This window comes from Lepisosteus platostomus, chromosome 2, assembly GCF_059453375.1.
Source record: "Lepisosteus platostomus isolate fLepPlt1 chromosome 2, fLepPlt1.hap1, whole genome shotgun sequence".
NCBI lineage: Eukaryota > Metazoa > Chordata > Actinopteri > Semionotiformes > Lepisosteidae > Lepisosteus > Lepisosteus platostomus.
Genome location: NC_142612.1, coordinates 3,423,337 through 3,441,851, shown reverse-complemented (window position 1 = coordinate 3,441,851; position 18,515 = coordinate 3,423,337). Strand labels below are relative to the sequence as shown.

Sequence of the window (18,515 nt, the reverse complement as noted above, 5' to 3'; positions counted from 1 at the left end):
TTTCCATGCATTGTGTGCTGTGGGAGTTTTATTTTCGGCTTACAAAATTTAATTTGTGAGATGTTTCTGAGGAGAGTGCTGCATTCATAAATTCGGGGATGGGAGTACATCAAACATCCTTCATCCTATTGTGCACCTTCTAACAAATTAGGTACTACAGATGGATACATGATCAGTGGTTTACAAAAGCTGTTTGATTTGTCTCTTGACTGTGCTGTTATGCAGACTTTGAGATCATGACCTTTTCACCTTCAAAGGGTTGCTAGAAGAGGGAGATGTAATTTAAGAATGAGCTTCATTTTATTTATACACTGGTAACTGCGCCTGGTGACCCACACACCTGCCGGTTTTCATGCCAGCCCGCCTTCATTAGGGAACCGAAGCCTTACTTGATCTAAGAAGTTGCTGCATTGAAATATTTGCGTTGTCTCTAGTCGCATGACTGGGATTTTATTTCACTTAGAAGATACAATGGCGAAAGCTCTAAGGAGTTCAAGAGCTGGGAACAAAAGGTTCACATTTATCTTAATGTTATCAAGTCAGTGAGGGTGTAACTGAGGGCTCCGCTGGAACACGCCCCCCCAGGTGTGCGAGTCGCCAGGACTGGGGACTGCTGGGCTAACGGTAAAATGGATTAATCTGGCCCGTTCGGAACTAAACAGTATGAATTACAACTGAAAATATTGTATCCTGTTTTATAGGTCTGCAAAATGTTTTAATTACACAGGATATAAAGCTTTTTGGGAAAAAAAGTAAGTTGATGTACGATTTTTCGTTAAAGAAGGGGAAAATGTTGTTCATAAAAACACCTCTTCATCAGCTTGCCAAAGAGGTTATAGTTCGGTAAATTTCATCCTGCTTATTCGTTTCCTTTAAACAAAAGGCTGTGACATGTATTTCAGGTACATGAAGGAGGAATTGCACCTTGATAATGATATTTCATGACTGTCGTTGCCATTCACAGGGCCGTGGTTGGTCGGTTCGTGCTCCAGTTGAAGCTTTTCCAAAAAACATGGGGGGGGAACAAACTCCAGAAACCTTGAGCTCAGATGCCCCCATGTTGAAATTGTACTTCCGTTTTAAGTGTGCAGGGTATAACAAGCTTAGGTTTGTAAAGTTTGGTTTTCAAGAAGTTGGTTCTAAATGAAACTCTTGTTTAACTTACGGACGCTGCTGAAACGCACTAGTGAAATAAAAGGTGGAGAAGGATGAACTCGGGAATGAAAAGGAGTTTCTTGAGGATGAATTGCACATTCGTTCGCCTGTATGTTTTCACTCCGAGGTGAAAGAGAGGAGCTGCCTTAAAATACCGGGATCTGACCTTGTGAAATGCACTGTACCTTATGTACCGCTCAGCAAGTGGTAGCATTGTAGATCTTTGTAAAAGTGACTTGAGATTACAGATTGAACATGCACTGTGTCTGGCCAAAGTAAAGAATGTTACTGTCTAATCTGGAATACGTCACGCAATGTGTGTGTTGTTTAGTATTTTAACTTTGCAAAATGTTTTGAGACATTAAAGGGTCTAATTCAATTCCTGTGAAGCGATCCAGGCTTCAGTCTCAATTTACTATACTTTTTAAAGGGGGCTGGGTGGTGGATTGAACTAGTATTAATTTGTATGTTGTAACTGACTTAATGTGAATGGTGTTACTGTATGATTTTGTTAGCTTCAGTGACTCATAAAAAAAAAAATCAATGTACAATTGAGGCCTTTTAAATGTTTCCTGTAAGACTTTTTCTACCTTCAGTTGACTCTTTTCTCAGTATTTGTTCGTGTGTGAATCATCCACTGTTAGCCTTTCATTTCTTGTCTAGTGTTATCACAGAAATGCTGCATTTATCACCTACTGTATATTTGTATGATAAAAGATAAGGTATATTTAAATTATGTTGTATTTGAAATAAAAGATGCAAAAGACACACTGTCTGCATGGCTTTATTACACAAAGATAGGCAAGGACTGTGAGAAGGAAAAGGAAGCAGATGTTAATAAATTTGGGGAATATGGCAGGCAGTTACAATCCACATGGTAGGCAGATTCAAGGTATTACATATTCGTCTTGGAACAAAGATCTTACAGATAGCCTGTGACGGTCACTAAGAATATTGATAGGGATGGAGTCTGAGAGCAACTGTTTTCTCCATCCCTGCTCACAGGGCGGGTCGTGTTCCTCCTACAGTTTGCTTTCGATCAGAAAGCTGGCCCCGAGCAGTAAGGCTTTCAGTTTCTCGTCCAGGTCCCGTGGGAACTTCACCGCCACCACGTCTCCGAAGTTGCCCTGAATGCTCCCAAAGTACTGTCCCGTGATGGCGCCGAGCCTGGTTTTCCAGCTCGGGTCAAAAACCTACGAGAGGAGCAAGGCGGAGTCGCCGTTAACCGGCCCGGAGAGAGAATTCCTTCGAGTCCGAAACGCCGACGGGTACTTTGCGATCAATTTAGTTTACACAACCGAAAAGCTTATAGCTGTCAACTTTAAAACGCCCTTTCTTAGGAATTTGGACCCACAGGATTGAGTTCGGGCAGTTGCTGACACTATTCAGTCTCGGCCCCCCAGTTTGGTTTCAAAATATTGAACTTTGCTGAATGCAGCCTGGTTTCTGGTTGAACCCGGTCGCCGGCGGCTCGGTTCTCACCGTGAAGTCCGGCGGGGAGCAGCAGGTGATGTACCCGGGGCCCCTTATCCTCAGCGCTGGTTCTCCTCTTGAATCCTTGATCACGTACCGAGGCCCCCAGGGGTGCAGCAGCTCTCGCACGAAGCCCACCACCACCCCCGGAGGAGCCTGCACCTCCATCTGGAAAACGGGATTAAAGAGGGAGCACGGAAGACGCTGCCCGGAATGTGCAATGTGCACAACACCTTCACCGCATCTCCCTGTCGCTTCGGCACCGCTGCACGGCTAGAGCAACGAGTCACACGCGGACTTGGACATCAGCTCAATCTGATATCGTTGCCTCTATACCGTTATCATGAACGGTTTGTACCCGGCTGTACAGTGCATCGTCTGGCCCCGGGAGGTTTTGACCTGGAAATTCAGGCCGTCAAACGCTGGACAGGAGGGGAACAAGTCAGGGGAAAGTCCTTCTGCGTTAGCACTTTAAATTTGCTTTGACACGCTTTTCCTCCCCCAGCTTCCATTTAACTTTGAGACATGCGTGACTCTAGTCTGCACTGCAAACGCATTTCAGAATATATGCGTGGGATGTCTATTCTCGATATCGCATTGTCTTTACAATCTTCTTCTGTGCAACGTTTCTCGACGGGCCCAAAGCCACAATGCGAGATGATGCCACACGGCAAGCGTTTCGTATATTGGATACTAAAGGATTTTCTAGCGCACGGGTTTTTTACCCAACCCCTATCTGAACATGAACACTAATTAGCTATGAAAATGCTGTCTTCAGTACTTTTCTTCAATTCGCAGAGGTGTAAAAAAATTGCTTGAGGAGCTTCAGCGTCCCACAGAGGAGATACTCGACGGCACCTCCCTCCGAGGTTTTCTGCCTGGAATAGTCTCCAGTCACTCCAGAGCTTCCCTGGGCACGGACTGGCTGAGGGGCAGCAGTTAATGTCATGCTCAGATATAGGCCTTGACCAGGCTGAGACAAATACATGAACAATACAATACAAATACATGAACGTCCTCCACGTACACATACAATCCATGCAGGACAGTGCCACCCACACTCCCACCAGTCTTGCACTCCCATGCAAGATTCTCAGTAACAGACACGTGTGAAAGCCAGCCTGAGCCTGGTGCTGGATTATTAGGAGGCCATGATTGGTAAGGGCCAATGGGAAATTTGGCCAGGACACCGGGGTAACACCCCTACTCTTCTTGAGAAACACCCTGGGATTTTTAATGAGCACAGAGAGTCAGGTCCTTGGTTTTACGTCCCATCCGAAGGACGGCGCCTGTTTACAGTATAATGGCCCTGTCACTATACTGGGGCATTAGGACCCACACAGACCACACACACCTCTTCCAGCAGCAACCTTAGTTTTCCCAGGAGGTCTCCCCTCCAGGTACTGGCCAGGCTCACAGCTGCTGAGCTTCAGGGGGCTGCAGGGTGATGTGGCTGCTGGCATTCCTGTCACACTGTTCCTGATTGGCTGTTCTGGTAACTTGGATCGGTAACTGGTTTTGTTGTGTCCTAATGCATGTCCAGCACTACGTCCCTGTTGCCCAGAGCTCCTGGTCAAGGCTCTCTGCTGGGGGGGGGGGCGGCTCACCTCTTGCGCTCCCCACGGGAAGCACAGCGAGCAGATGAAGGGCTGGCGGAGGCGGATGGACTCTCGGGCGCCGCGGTCATAGATCTCCATCTGGAAAGCCCGGCGGTGTCCGCGGAAGGGCTGGCTCTGGTGGTCGGTCCTCTGGACCGCGCAGTACATCATCTGGCCCCGAGCGGTTTTCACCTGGAACTTCTGCGTGCAGGGCAGGCCGTCAAACGCTGCACAGAAGGGGAACGAGTCAAGGGACCGTCCTCCTCCGGGAGCACTTTAAAATTGTTTTGACACGCTCCCCCCCCCAGTTTCCATGTCACTTTGAGACCGCCGTGACTGGGGTCCGCACGGTAAATGCATTTCAGAATAACGTGGTATCTACTTCCAATAATTCTTCAGAATTTTCTTCCACAGTCTTCTGAAAGGTTTACAAAGCAGAGGACAGAGAGCGTTCAAATGAGAAGCCCTTAATTTACTTAGGCAACATTCCTTCAGTGATATGGGACAGCAGCTTTATCACAGACAACTCATGAACTATTCAGGAGTTTAGTTCACATTTGTGATGTCAAAACATCTCCTAAAAGCTCTGCACAAATATCTGTGCCCTAAATCAATTTACACTGATCTTTCACTGGGATTTTGTACCTGCATGTATACCAAAATACATTGAGCACCTGTTGTCACTGCTTTTGCGACTGGGAGAAAAAATATCTCCCATATAGATTGTGTGCTATATATCTGGATACTAACCTTCAAGAAGAACTCTCTGGGGATGCAGGAGGACTTGGTCAACCTGAAAAATGATAAAGGTTCCTGAATGTAAACAATTATTCATAATTTCTTACACTTCACCTCCACCACCAGTGTGCAGCCCCGCCTTGATGATGCTCCAGTACTCTCCCCACACTCCAGCTCTCAGTGGGGAGAAGAACAGAGTGATGAAGCCAGTTCAGACATGGGGGTTATTAGGAGGCTGGTAATGACTGGTAAAGGCATTGAGAATTTATGGCCAAGATGCAAGATAAAACCACTATCTTTTTGAGAAATGATTTGGGATTTTTAATGGCCATACCGAGTCAGAACCTCAGTTTTACATCTCATCAGAAGGACGGCACCTGTTTACAGTATTGAGTCCCCGTCACTATACTGGGGCATTAGGACCCACACAGACAGCAGGGTGATCGCCCCCTGCTGGCCCCACTAACACCTCTTCCAGCAGCAGCCTTAGTTTTTCCCAGGTCTCCTATCCAGGTACTGACCAGGCTCACACCTGCTGAGCTCCAGTGAGCTGTCATCTGTGATTTATGTTGGCTACATATTTTTATATTTTAAAATATATCTTTTAATCTGAGACAATTTAAGTATAGTATTACTGAACAACTATTCAAGTTCCAGAAAAGGTACTGGGATATCAGAATTACTGCAAAGCACATGGAAAAGCTGTCTTGCCCACTACATAGTCATTCAGTTAAGTTCAATCCTTTTGCCTGTAAAATATGCATCAGGATTTTAATTATGTTATGGACATTTTGACAATGAAGTGCCGTCGTTATTCCCCGCATAAAACATCGTTTTGCCACTGATAGGGATCAAGCAGGCATACACACCACCTGGTCTGGCCTGAACAAATGTACATTAGCAGTGGTTTTTACAGAGCATTTACTGTACACCGCTGTTGCTGGGCAGAACTTCCAATGGAAATGCCTGTGGAATGAGCTGCAAGTGCAGCTTTTTGCCAGTAGATAGCGCTAGTAAGCCACGGTGAAGTGACTGCAGCCAGTTGTTTCCCACGCACGTTAGAGGTTGTCTAAAAACCAGCCGGCTTTGCCAGAAAATTCCCATTATTTTTAATTAATTGTCAAAAAAGAATCAAAATGTAACTTTTATTTCAAGTACATTATTATTATTATTATTATTATTATTATTATTATTATTATTACTACTACTACTACTACTACCACATGGAATTAAAAAAAATCTGTTGCAAATAATGCGGTTTTTGTAATTTAGGAATAATTGAAAAAAAATCTCACAACAAATTCAGCCTTGCAAACGTCTGGTCTTTGTGTGCTGGCCAAGATCAACGTGACCAAACACCACTCTCCATGCTCTGAGCTTCTCCGCGTGTGTGAAAGATACAAAGCTGGTTGAGACTAGCCTGAAGCTGAAACTGAAGCTTTTGGATACTTCATGCTAGGGGTTCTTCCAGCTATGAATGCTGACCCTGAAAAATGAGCGTGTGAGTTTTAAATCTCTCTTTCTAATTTTTTTGTCATTCTGAACTTGTATTGTATTTCCCTAGTCCCTAGGGAGGTCATAGGAAAACTCTGGATAGACAGGAAATGTGTATGAAACAAGCAGATCAGCTGTGTAAAAATACATAATGGACACGTGATGAGGATTTTGAGTATCACACTTTGCAGTACACAACACAAAGGCCTCCTGGGGTGAGGGGTGATGGAGCTCATCGCTTGCCTGAAGGGACACTTGCTGTGAACAATTCTTTCAGCATAGCAGCCAATGGTAGGACTGCGAGGAAAACTGATCTTTCTGCCCCGGGTTGGCTTAACAGGCACCTTCAGGCTGTAGTTGAACAAAGGTCTGACACAGGAACAAGTAGAGCTCTATTCCCTGCTGAGAACAGAAGGGACACAACGTTTCGGCTGTGGAGCCTTCTTCGGGCGTGGAGTTTTTCAGAACGTTGTGTCTCTTTTCTATTCAGCAGGGAATAAACCTTAAACCATGGAATAAACAATTTTCCTCGCAGTCCTAGGTTCCTCTGCAGCCGACGCAGCTCCCTACTTGAACTACTTGAACTTCTAGCAGGTCTAACGTTTCCATACCACAGGAAGCTGGAGCTCTGGATGAAGAGCATCCCACCTGCTCTTGGGCCTACGAATTGCATTAAAGCAGGAGGGGGAAAAAGGACTGTCGTGGGCTGCCCTCTGCTTGTTGGAGCATGTATCTGACGACACCGAGGTTCGGGGCTTGATCTGAGACCTGGCCAACGGTCTGCATCCCCCCATCAAAGTCTCTTCCTTAATCACTGACATGAAGGCGCCTGATCAGATCTGCATCATCGTATAATCATATGGAATGTGCCTGAATGGGCTCCAGCTATTTAAAGTGCATGAGTCACTCCTGACAGCAAGCTAAACCTTGAATCCCTGGGAGTCTTGAGAAAACCCAGCTCGCTTCATCTTTTTCAGTATTCGGTTGTTATATCCTAATACCTCCAGTATGACTTAATTAGTATTAATTCCAGAATATTATTAACAAGAATGATTGTCAGCTGAGCGTCCTCAATCTACAGTATTTCTGGTGCTTTCAAGCCTTGGGAGGTGTGGTCTATCTGTAAACCCATAGAGTAAACAAGCTGCCTGCCTTGCTCATCGTGCCTTTGCGTTCTGGACAGGAAAGAGTAATAATGAGCAGTAGCAAACAATATGTTGGCAAGGCATTCAAATAAATCCTCAAAGAATGTGCTTTAGGATTTCTTCCATTTTCTTCCAGGTATGGCCACAGTGGTGTATGCCAGTCTAGAAATTAAGAATTAGGCAGCTGAAAACACACCCAAAGGGAAAGAATAACTTATTATAACTTCTAAGAGCATACTCTTTGTTTGTTTGTTTTTTTGTTGTTCAGCAACCGTCAAATTTAACCAGCAATCGTCCAAAACATCAGGAGATACAGGGAGTCTCCTCTTTCACTAGGAATGACAACACCCAGGATTAAAGTGTCATGAAAGGATTATGGAGTGAAAATTTGGCTTAAACCGCTTGGCTGAGGGCTGACCTTCCGGCCAGAGGACAAGGAGGCCAGGACCCCCCTGCAGGGTGACCGAGGGGCAGCTGCAGAGGGGGAGAGGGGGAGATGGGGCGGAGGTGGGATGTAAGAGACATGCAAGAGAGAGAGAGATGGGGATCTCGCAGGTATTTATGGTGTTTGGGAGAGGAATGGATGTCAGGAGCGATTGCCAATTACTGACAGCAGAGTCTGATTGAGCTTGGCTGTTGTCATCCCTCCTGAACCTGTGTTATAAACTCCATTTAGTCGTCTCCACTTCTTAAGACCTATGCTCACTTCAAACCATGACATTAAATTCCATAATCTCAACTCAGTTTCCCTGTTTCTTTTTTATCTCACGTCGTGCCTTCAAGATTTCACATTATACAGGAAATACTCAGAACCCAAAGGGGCTATTGAGGCAGAGATATGACAGCGTCATAAATACATGGAAAGCTTTTCTTCACCTGTTTTCCACCAGAATAACAGCAGAAAAGCCTGTTCACAGTGTGGAAAGATTGTGAGGGAGATCAAGGGACTATTGGGCTATAACGTTGTTTTAAACGTTGTTGAATGAGGGGCCAATCCCTACCCCAATCTCTTAAAGCTGCCCACGTAGAGCCACAGAAAACACCCCAGGAATGAAACTGACATCAACAGCACCCATATCAGCTATAAAACACGGGTCCGAACAGCAGTGAAGTAATTTGGTACCTAACAGAGGAGGAGCGGACTTTAATTTCAGGAAACATACCGTATGTGAAACCAGGCCTGTTCTGAGGGACGCCCGAGACAGATCGGGAGCTCAGGGTGTGAGCGACGAATGAAAGCGAGCCGTGTTAATCAGCTGGCAGGCGCGGAGGATTTCATTTCGAGAGTGGGAGTCCCGAGACTGAAATGTGCTGAGGCCAGAGCCCGCCTGGGCGCCTTCGGCTGGAGTGCTGTCCGCCTGGACTGCCACGAAGCTCCGCGCAAGGCTGTTCATGAGCGCGGAAGAAGTAACACCATTTACAGGAGGGCCGTGAACAGCTCCTGCAGCTCTGGCGCTTTGTCCAGACAGCAGCCTGTGTCCAGTCCTTCATTCTTGTACCCACTGAATAGGACTCGATTTGGCAGGCAGCCAAAGGCCCCCCCAATCTCTCTTTGGTCTTTTAGCATTGCAGTGGTCTTATTTCAAAATGGGCCCAATTCAGTGTATAAAAGCGTCTTGGAACAAAACAGCATGCACAGTCTAGCAAGTGTTTGGAATCTGTGGTTCGGTGCACACCTATCTGGGAATGTCTCCCAGGAGACTGAGAACAAAAACAGGCTTTCTCCCTGTAGCTGTCATTTTTATTTTAAAGCTTTCAGCCTTTCAACGCCCAATAATGCCTTTAAAACACAACTCAAAACAGCTGTCAACACCCACCTTAGTCTTACAGCACTATGGGATTCTTCCAACAGTGTTTTTCTTAATTTCTCACAAGACCCAAACTGCTGGGCCTGGGGCAGGACTGATCATCTGGTGTTCTGCCGTTTGTTCTAGATGAGCTACATGGTTTAGGAATCATCCACGATTTTTCTTAAAACTAGCAGGGCTGAAAAGGAGCATCCTAATAAAAGTGACTAAGTGATAAAAATAAACAGGTGCCGATAAAACAACCTTTCCAAAGTAAAAACAAAGACAAAACACAGCACTACTACTCCTGCAACCGCCATTAATAATTACACAAAGAAGAAATACAAATAAAATGGAAAAGGTTTAAAGTTTAACCCAACTTCACTTTTCAGTATTAAGGATAGAATGTTTTTCGTGCTTCCGTAGGGTGGAAGTTTTGGTTTGTAAAGCGGTGTCCATTTAACCATTTTTTTTCAACTGATAATTTTTTCTTAGAGCCCGATTTTCACAGTGGCCTCGTCTGACCCAGCACAGCCACTGATAAGGTTCTCCACAGCAGTGCAACAGTTCTAGTCCCTACCCTCAGAGCACCTCTAAAGACACCTAGGACAGAGAAACACAACCTAAGGCGGAATTTATGCTGGAATGGTTTACTAGGGAGAATGACGCGGTTGTTATTATCTATGTAGTATTTACTAGGAAAAAAACTGTGGCGAAGGGATGTCCATTCTCTGCTGATCAAGGCAATGGTTACGTTCCTACTCTGCGGGGGTACAAAAGCATCAAGTGCTGACAGAAGGTGAAATAACAGCACTTCCTGAAACGGTGACCAGGGGAACTGCTCTGCACGCTAGGCCAGTGAAAAGCTGTCTTGCCTCGCTGAGGTACTCCAGTCCAGAAGAACAGGGCTCCCCGTGCCCTGCTGCTGGCGCTGGTACCCATTCCACTGTTTGCTTGGAGCTGGTTCTTTTCTCTTGAAGAGAAACAAGAAGATAGACACATTGCCCATTACCGTACATTGCCTTAATGAAAACAAAATGAGAAAAAAAGCTCACTGCTCAGAAGGATGCAACGTACACCTACCACTGTGAGCTGAGGATGCCTCTAATGTCTGATGTACAACTGAAAGGAGAAAGTGGGTGAAATTTCAGCACAGGGAAGGGAATGTGGAAGGAGTTGCCATATACTTGGATGAATCTCAACACTAGTTTTTCAAAATAAAATAAAGTACAGAAGCTTCCAGTTTATTAGAGTATATGGGTTGCCATTCGCTTGATGTTCGCAAGACAGCATTTTTTGTTTTGGCAGCTTTTTGAAAACGTGAAATCTCGAAATGATCAAATTCCAAAAAGAAGCTACTTACCAAGTTCCCAGATTCTGGCTCTTTATCTCTGACAGGTAAAGCACATTTGTCATAAGAGCTACCCCCCTTCACCCTCCCCAGAAAAATAGCAAATTATCTGACTTAAATGGATGAATAATATTACTTTCCCACAAGGAAAGCCTTAGCCTTAAATACAGAGTGTATATTTAGGAGTTTTTTTCCATGTTAATGATCAATTTAACAGGGGAATAGTATATATTGCTATGCTCCACCCCTTAAAACTGCAAAAGCAGTCTGAGGTAAGGGGAAAAGCTCATTTCTAGGTTTTCGAATGTTTCTGTTATAAAAGTATGAATGAGTGGGCAGCAAAAAAGCCATCAGCACATTAGATATTTCAGTTAGAGGAGACTGTGGAAAGACAGTCAGGGATTCTGATCTCTTTGAGCTTCCAGCACCTGCTGGGAATGGGCCTGAGTAAAGTTTTTATTTAGCATTTGAAGACGAAAATGTGAATGCAACACAAAAACTGAAATGCTGCAGATTTCAGCTGCCGAAAATTAAGAGAAAGGAAAAGAAAATAATCCCCTAATGTGCCTTTAAAAGTGTCCCGGTTGGGCCGGTTTCTACTCACCGTACGTTGGTAGGGTTAATGTTCTTTTACCTGCAACATTTGAAGACTAGTTACAGTTTACACAGCTGGTAGCTGAGCCATGCAGATATCATAGGGTGTGTGGGTCCACATTTCAACATGCTCTTATCTAACAGTTGTGTTTGGTTTGTAAGCAAAACTCTAGTCTTCTGCATCTGCTTCTTTCCTGTATCTCGCATCTTTGCTTTCTGGACATGGCCGTCAGGTGGGACAGCCTTCAAGCTGGCTTTAACCTCTCTTCAGTTTAGCTCCAGGATGGATCAAGGTAACAGAAAGAAAGAGAAAAGACTGAGGACCTTCGGTCCAGTGAGACTCGACGTCCACTGGAAACTGAAAGGGAGCTGGGGGTTCAAAGCTGTGAGAAGCAGCTCCCCTGATCAAATAACTTGGCTATACTGTCAGGTACATGGATATTTGTGAGTAGAGAATAATGTACAAGACAGCAGACGTGATGCAGTGTGTTTGAGTGTGTAGAGAGAAACAAAATGCAAACCAATCTCCAATGGCCTTCAGGTGTCTCTGCAGCTTACATAATGAAAAAGCTGTGGTTACACAATCTGCTCACGATCTATTGCGTTTCGATATGTCACTGTAATCCCAGTATTGATGATGAAAAAGCTGTCACTACTTCCTCTGTGGACTTCCATGGGAAGCATTTTACAGAACTCTGTAAAAATGTAGAACTCTGTAGAAAATAATATTTTACAAAAAAAAACAAGCAAAACAAAGCATAACTTTTTCTGTGCTTGGCCAATATACTGAAAGGTTATCAGCAGGGCAGTGTCCACCTGATAAGAGCAACCAGTGAAAATACCTTAGTCGGAGGTAAAAAAGATTGGAAATGTCTCTGTCTAAGATAGATATACCATAGAAAGTGTTTTAACTTCTGCTTATCAGCAACAGCTTAAATATTAAATTGTGACGATACAGCCATTGAAATGAATAATGTCTTCCGTGATATTAACCATTCATCAATAGAAAACGAAAATTATTTAAAGGGGCCGAATAAACAATTAAACATTTTCTGGGTCGTTAATTGTTTAAGAATAACCCCCCCAATTTACCAGTTTCCAACGTTCAGTTGCAAACGTTCAACAGTTGGCACTCGAGTGTGCTGTGTGTGGTTGTTCTTTCATATCTGAATGGCTAAGGGCTGAATGCTCTTGTCAGGGTGTGATACAATTAATGGATCTGTGGGGACCACGGCTTTTCATTGTTTATATCCAGGATTTGGATTCTGGTATCATGAGGAAACTCATTAGTGACATTTTAGATAATACTGAAATAAGAGGATAAGCAAATGCTGTAGAATCAGTGAAGAAAATGAAAACAGAATTCAAGACTAGGCAAACAGGTGGTATTTGATGCAGATCAATGTAGAACAGTACATGGGAATCTGAGCTTAAAGATGCTGAAAATACTTTGGTGTTCATGGTGACACATCATGTACCACTTCTAGACAATGTGGGAAAAAAAACAACAAAGACATACAGTACAGGACATTCAATTATGCAGTTAAAAGCTCAGAATTGAAATCAAGGGATGTTATGTTAAAATTGTAGAATGCAAAACTTATTAAAACTCATACAGAATATTGTGCACATGTTGGTGGTTACAAAATGGTCACTGAAAATATTGCTGAACTGGAATGAGTCCCGCATAGAGCAACCACACACATTCCCAGGTTCACAGAAATGTTATCACTAAAGGAACAGATAACTAGATAACTAAAGGAACGGGGCCTTTCTAGTTTTAAACCGAGAGCACTATAATGATTCAACCTGACCTGAGCAGAACCCTCAAACAAATTGACCGTGTCCACCCGATGGGTTTCCTCAGAAGCCCCCGTGAAACACGAGGCAGAGGACGCAGGCGGAAAGCACCCGCAGTCCTGTTCTCCAACAGGGGAACAGGAGGCCCTTCCACAGGGGGTGGTGGGAGGGATGGAACGAGCTACCGAGGCATGTTTTGAAGCCGGCACCTTGTCATCTTTCACAAACAGCTGAGGGGACTCCCGTTTCTGGAGAGCCGTAAATGAGTCCAGAAGGACAACAGATGATACCGCAAGGCTGCCACACACCCTGGAACCTCAGGTACTGCAGGTGCCCAGGTGAAGAGTGGAAGGGCCTACAGCCTATAGCTTATTCAGTGCCCTCCATCAGAAAGTGTGCATGTACTGTACAGCTATGTGTAGCTAGGGGAGGAAATCAAATTGACTCTTTTTTAAGGCCTTATACTCCTTCATATGACACATAGTTACTTTTAAGTCATTAGGTGAGGTTCCTAATGAGTTTCCCAGAGCAGGTTGTACAGAGAACAAAAACACCAAGCTGACACTTCTTTCTAGCTCTCTTAAAAAAATCACAGGGCAGCTCTTAATGTATCTGTGAAAGTGTACGTTTTTTAAAAATGTGAAGTCTAGTACTGCGTGTACCTATGTATTCAGCGCATGCAGAGCAATCAATACAGAGAAGAAAGCATCAAATTGACATTATGATCGTTTAAACTCTCCCAAAAAGCGTGAATCTGTGAAAGAGAAAATTGATAAAACTGTGATGTCTAGTACTGTGTACCAGCATATTCAACCCACTCAGGTATGCAATAAAATTACTTCACCCACAAGGCAAGCGTAAATTCTGTCTTTCATGTTTTTCCAGCCCAGTGTGACAAAAAGAAAATTACAATACAAGGTTAGGTGACTAACCTACTCTTATCTATATTTTTAGAAGCTCTACTAAGACCCAGGCCCATATTTACAAGATAAGCTCAAAAGATAAGAGAGGAACCTAGTTTTGTTGTTGAAAATGAAAAAATACTTACTTTTAGAAGTCATTAGGATTTCGTTTTGTTTAGCAAAACGACGTGGAGAAACAAAATAACACCTGTAAAATAAGCAGTACTCAGTCAAGGTTATATTTCTGCTGTGTTCAGTCATCTTTTTAAAAAGACTCTTCGTTTGCACTCTACTAAAAACTTGAGTTTTAAGCCTGAATTAAATAACACAGGCTAGACATGTTGCTGTTTGCCTTTTTTTATCCCATTTGAAACACAGTGCAAGCTTCTTTTAACAAACTAACCTTCTCACAATTACCAGTGGAAAGGCTCTGTGAAGGTATAATTAATCAGGGCCTGTTCCTTGTGCCTAAATTAGGATAATGAAATATCACAGAGCAGCAGGAACAACAGTTCTTCATGATGTGCCCGTCAAACACTTGGCTTATGAAACACTCTGTAGATTCATTTACCAGACAAAATAAGAGGCACAAAAAAATAGGAAGAGCAGTTTTCTTTAGAGTTGCCCTGTGAGAGATCAAAGAGGATCCTTTTAAAGCTTCCTATAGCTTTAAAATTAACTTTAGCAGGAATGAACTGCAGAGGAAAGTAACTTATTTGATGGGAGAAATAGCACGAATAGGTGGCATTTTATAATGATAGCGTTATAAAATCAATATCCGAGAAATATGATCCCAGGTTTCAGAACCATAATTCCAATCTGATAGCAACAACAAAGAGAGACAATTCATGCAAATCTGTGCTCTGATGTCTTTCGGACATCACGCTAGTTCAGAAGTGCATTCGTATCTTGTAAAACATCCCTAAGACGCCTACTGTGCTTGTAGAGATCAGGTATGTTGCCTTATCTGTTTATGAAAGGCTTACTCAAGAGCATCCATGAAACACGGACACGGCATTACTCTCATTTCTCAGGAAGCCCTTTCCTAATTAACATGTGCCCAGCCCAACAGAAAATTAGCTAATTGCTTGTTATTGCCCTAGGGCTGAATTCAGACAGGCCTGCAAGTGGAATCACCTTGCCTAGTGTGGGTGAATTGATGACAGATCATCAATCCCAATCAAGTCCAATTAAAAGCAAGCAGGCATGACCTTAATATTCTAAGGGCTACAGTCAAGTAAGGTTATTCATGTCGTGGTTTCTTCATCCCCTGTAATAAAATGCACAGATCAAGACGAAAGTGCAGTTCCAGCCAGATCCAGTAAAAAGCCATTTGCTGAAAGGAGGTCTGTTTATGGACAGTTAATGGTATATCAGCTCTATTTAGCCCGTGTGGACTTCACAGACAATTGAACTTGAAAGTCAAGTTGTTTTCGTTACGATGTCTCATGAAGATCCCTCAATCCGGTCATGAAATGACTCAAAATAATTGTACAATTGCTGAGCTGCCTTAGATGTCATTCAGTTTGGGAAGCAAGTCTGCCCAGTCTCCTCAAATGAATTTTCTGATGTTCTGTTAGAAACCTCTTCTTGTTCATTACTAAACCGGTGCGGATAGTAAAGGAAAATCTCAAGGTGCTTGGCTAACTTGTGTATCAATCATATCACCGAAAATAAATTCGATTAATTTATTAGTGTTAACATGCCTTCTGTAATGCAAAGGTACAACATAGTATTTTTCACTTGTTTTAAACGCAGTTGCCTTCACGCTAGTCAAAAGCACTGAGGTTTTTAAAGTTACTTTCTGTCAACGGTGTTGAATTCATGTTTATTTCTTACCGTGTTTGGGAATATTTCAGTGATAATGTCCCTCCAACTGACTGACCATGAAGCCGTGGCCTGTCTTTGTCTGCACAGTGGGTATGTGGCTTTTTTTCCTTCTGAGTCCTTTATACAGAGCAGCAGACCCAGAGGTGTGGTGCTTCTGCCTAATACAACCAGTAATCTCCTCTGTGTGAGGTACTCACTCAGTGGGAAGATTAGCAGTCCATTTAGATGTTTTTCAGGGATAAGACTCTTTGATTTTTCTGTACTCGAGTTACAAACATGCTTTTTACATTGATCGGCAAAGACACTGTTGAATTTTTCACCCATTCCTACTGATTTTGAAAATACCATTGAAAGTACTGCCTTCCATAAAAATCCTATCGCTTTTGCTTCAACAAAGCCACATTCTTTGTTTTAGTATGGACCCATTTTGTCGAAGTTGTTAAGTATCTGAGATTTTGGACACTGCTGGAGGTTGATGATAAACTCCCCACAGGGCGTTTGCGATGTAACGTGAGATGTTATAGAACATGGGCTTTTAATTGTGCCACTGCCAGGTATACAGTTGCTGTTCTGTCAATACAACTATAGCTGGACAAGCAATGTGCTACCGTAAATATCCACAGGCAGCAACTTAATTGTAGCTTTGCTTAGTTTATGCAGGACCATCTTCCTTGATGAACAGCTATAAAAAGAAAGCCTGTGTTGAGGATAATTTTGTATGATTTTGTGTCATGGTGGAATGTTGAAAAATTGTGCTTTTTGCAAAACAGCCAAGCATACAAACCATCCCTAAAGAGCTGAGAGGGTGGAGGGGTGATATTGTGGCCTTGTGGCTTCTGTTCTGCCCCAGGGAAGATGGCTCGTCCCACCCCTTTCATTGTCAATGTGTGGGACACCTGTCAGGTGAAGAGGACAGGTTTGGGAAAAGGCTCCGGGCCTCTTCTGAAGAATAGAGGGGCGTGATGCAATACTCCTTATTGATATAAGATCAGGGGGAAGAAAGGCAGATGTGATTGTGGGACATGAGTATTTATTGGCTGGGGTTCATTACAACCATATTCGGATAAAACCCATATTCTTAGGGCTCACTAGCAGAGTGGATGGAATTTATGACAGCAAAACACTCTATTACATATTACTTTGGGCTGAAAACATGACACAGGCAAAGGAATAACAATAAAACGTGAATTTAAAGACATAAAGGCATAAATCTTCTATAGATTGTTAACCTACAAAATCATTGCCTGTATAGGAATTACAATTTTACTTTTTTAGGCTTTCCTCGCAAAGTAATTCGAGTAAATATGATCTATATTGTTCAATGGCTATACAGAACTGTAGTGCGAACTTCTACATCAGCTGCACCTCAAATTATTAGTCACTGTAAAATGAGCCTGAAGAATAAATGGCACTATGCGACCTTTGAACGATTTAAAAGAAAATCAAACATAAGATCAGCTGAGTCTGGACATGCCCAAAGAATGATGAAGGTAGTTTCACAAAGCATTCATACACACCTACAGCCACTGAGGATCTAGTACCTGTTGCAACTGAAAGACTTGCCGCACTGCTGTTACTCTGGAAGGTTTATTGTCTGGGCTGTAGCAAGTGCACTTGTCTGTCGCTTCTCATGAACACACAGTTCACGACGACTCAACAACGCTCCCACGCCTGCTCGCTCACAAGCACCGCTGGGTTAGCATTACAACCTTTAGATGATCCGTATAAGCTTGCTTATCATCTAAATCTCCCCCAGTCACAAAAGAACGTGACTTCTTCATTAATTACACCCACACAGGCTAAAGGGTTCTGAAAGAACACACTGAGAGGAAAAGGGAAGCCGTCCCAACACTACAGCAATATGAGCTGTTTTGTATGATGTCATTTGTGTTCTTTACCCACCTGCACGCAAACTTCCTCTCTTCTGCTTCCTAACACCAGTACAGCTGACATCTTTCTTGAACAGAGAAGCTGTTAAAATGAGCATTGTTCCCGAAACCTGCAAACAGGTGAACAAGTCTGACTTTTGCAGATTGGATATAGTAGTTTCACTTCTTTCACTGGAGCGATAGCAAGCTAGGTGAACATATATTTAGATTTTGGAAAGTGTCCAGTAAAAACAAAAGCATGCCAAAGAATTTAAAAACCTGGGAAAGGTGTAATGGCATACAGGTGAAAATACTGATATACCCTGGGTATCTTTTTTATTTGAAAATCTCATGTCATGTTTAAATGACATATTCAACTGGTGTTGATGCCACCTTCTAAATTCTTCTACAAATATTAAAATTTCACACTAGTCTCCTACAAGACTGGGTTTTATCTTTATAAAGAACCTTCCACCCTTAGCAGGATGGCCCCTTTCCCTAACAGTCGATTTTCTCTGTGATATCACTGTCTGTATGGATCTTTTCATTCCCACAGCTGCCCAGAGGTGACAGATTGATGGGAATCCGCTGGATTTAAGTACACCATATTCTGGATGTCCATCTACAACATTTCTGTGGTTGTCGCAACCATACGTGTCCGACTGCTCCAAATAATCCGCAAGATAACTTTTCTGTTTGCTTCATTCCACTAAAACACGAGTGTTTACTTTAATTCGCTCTGAAAATGTCCTCCTGTCACGACTATTCCTGGTTACCAGG

At 43.2% G+C, this 18,515-nt stretch overlaps 1 protein-coding gene and 1 long non-coding RNA gene across 3 annotated transcripts; both read right to left on the bottom strand.

Annotated features, from left to right (window-relative positions):
- Window positions 1–1,923: 1,923 nt before the first annotated feature.
- On the bottom strand, window positions 1,924–5,061 carry LOC148675713 (phospholipid scramblase 2-like). The gene is made up of 4 exons (XM_088646061.1): window positions 4,977–5,061; window positions 4,236–4,453; window positions 2,638–2,796; window positions 1,924–2,348 (listed from the first exon to the last, which is right to left on the bottom strand). The coding sequence occupies exons 1-4, from the start codon at window positions 5,059–5,061 to the stop codon at window positions 2,178–2,180; spliced, it is 633 nt and encodes a 210-aa protein (XP_088502187.1). The 3' UTR covers window positions 1,924–2,177.
- A 4,507-nt stretch (window positions 5,062–9,568) lies between these two features.
- Window positions 9,569–18,515, bottom strand: LOC148675712 (uncharacterized). 2 transcript variants are annotated; one of them, XR_015940844.1, is made up of 5 exons: window positions 17,770–18,515; window positions 14,184–14,245; window positions 11,346–11,375; window positions 10,474–10,512; window positions 9,569–10,363 (listed from the first exon to the last, which is right to left on the bottom strand). It is a non-coding gene; the product is annotated as an uncharacterized LOC148675712 (long non-coding RNA). The 2 variants fall into 2 exon arrangements; XR_015940845.1 differs by lacking the exon at window positions 17,770–18,515 and adding an exon at window positions 15,877–15,951.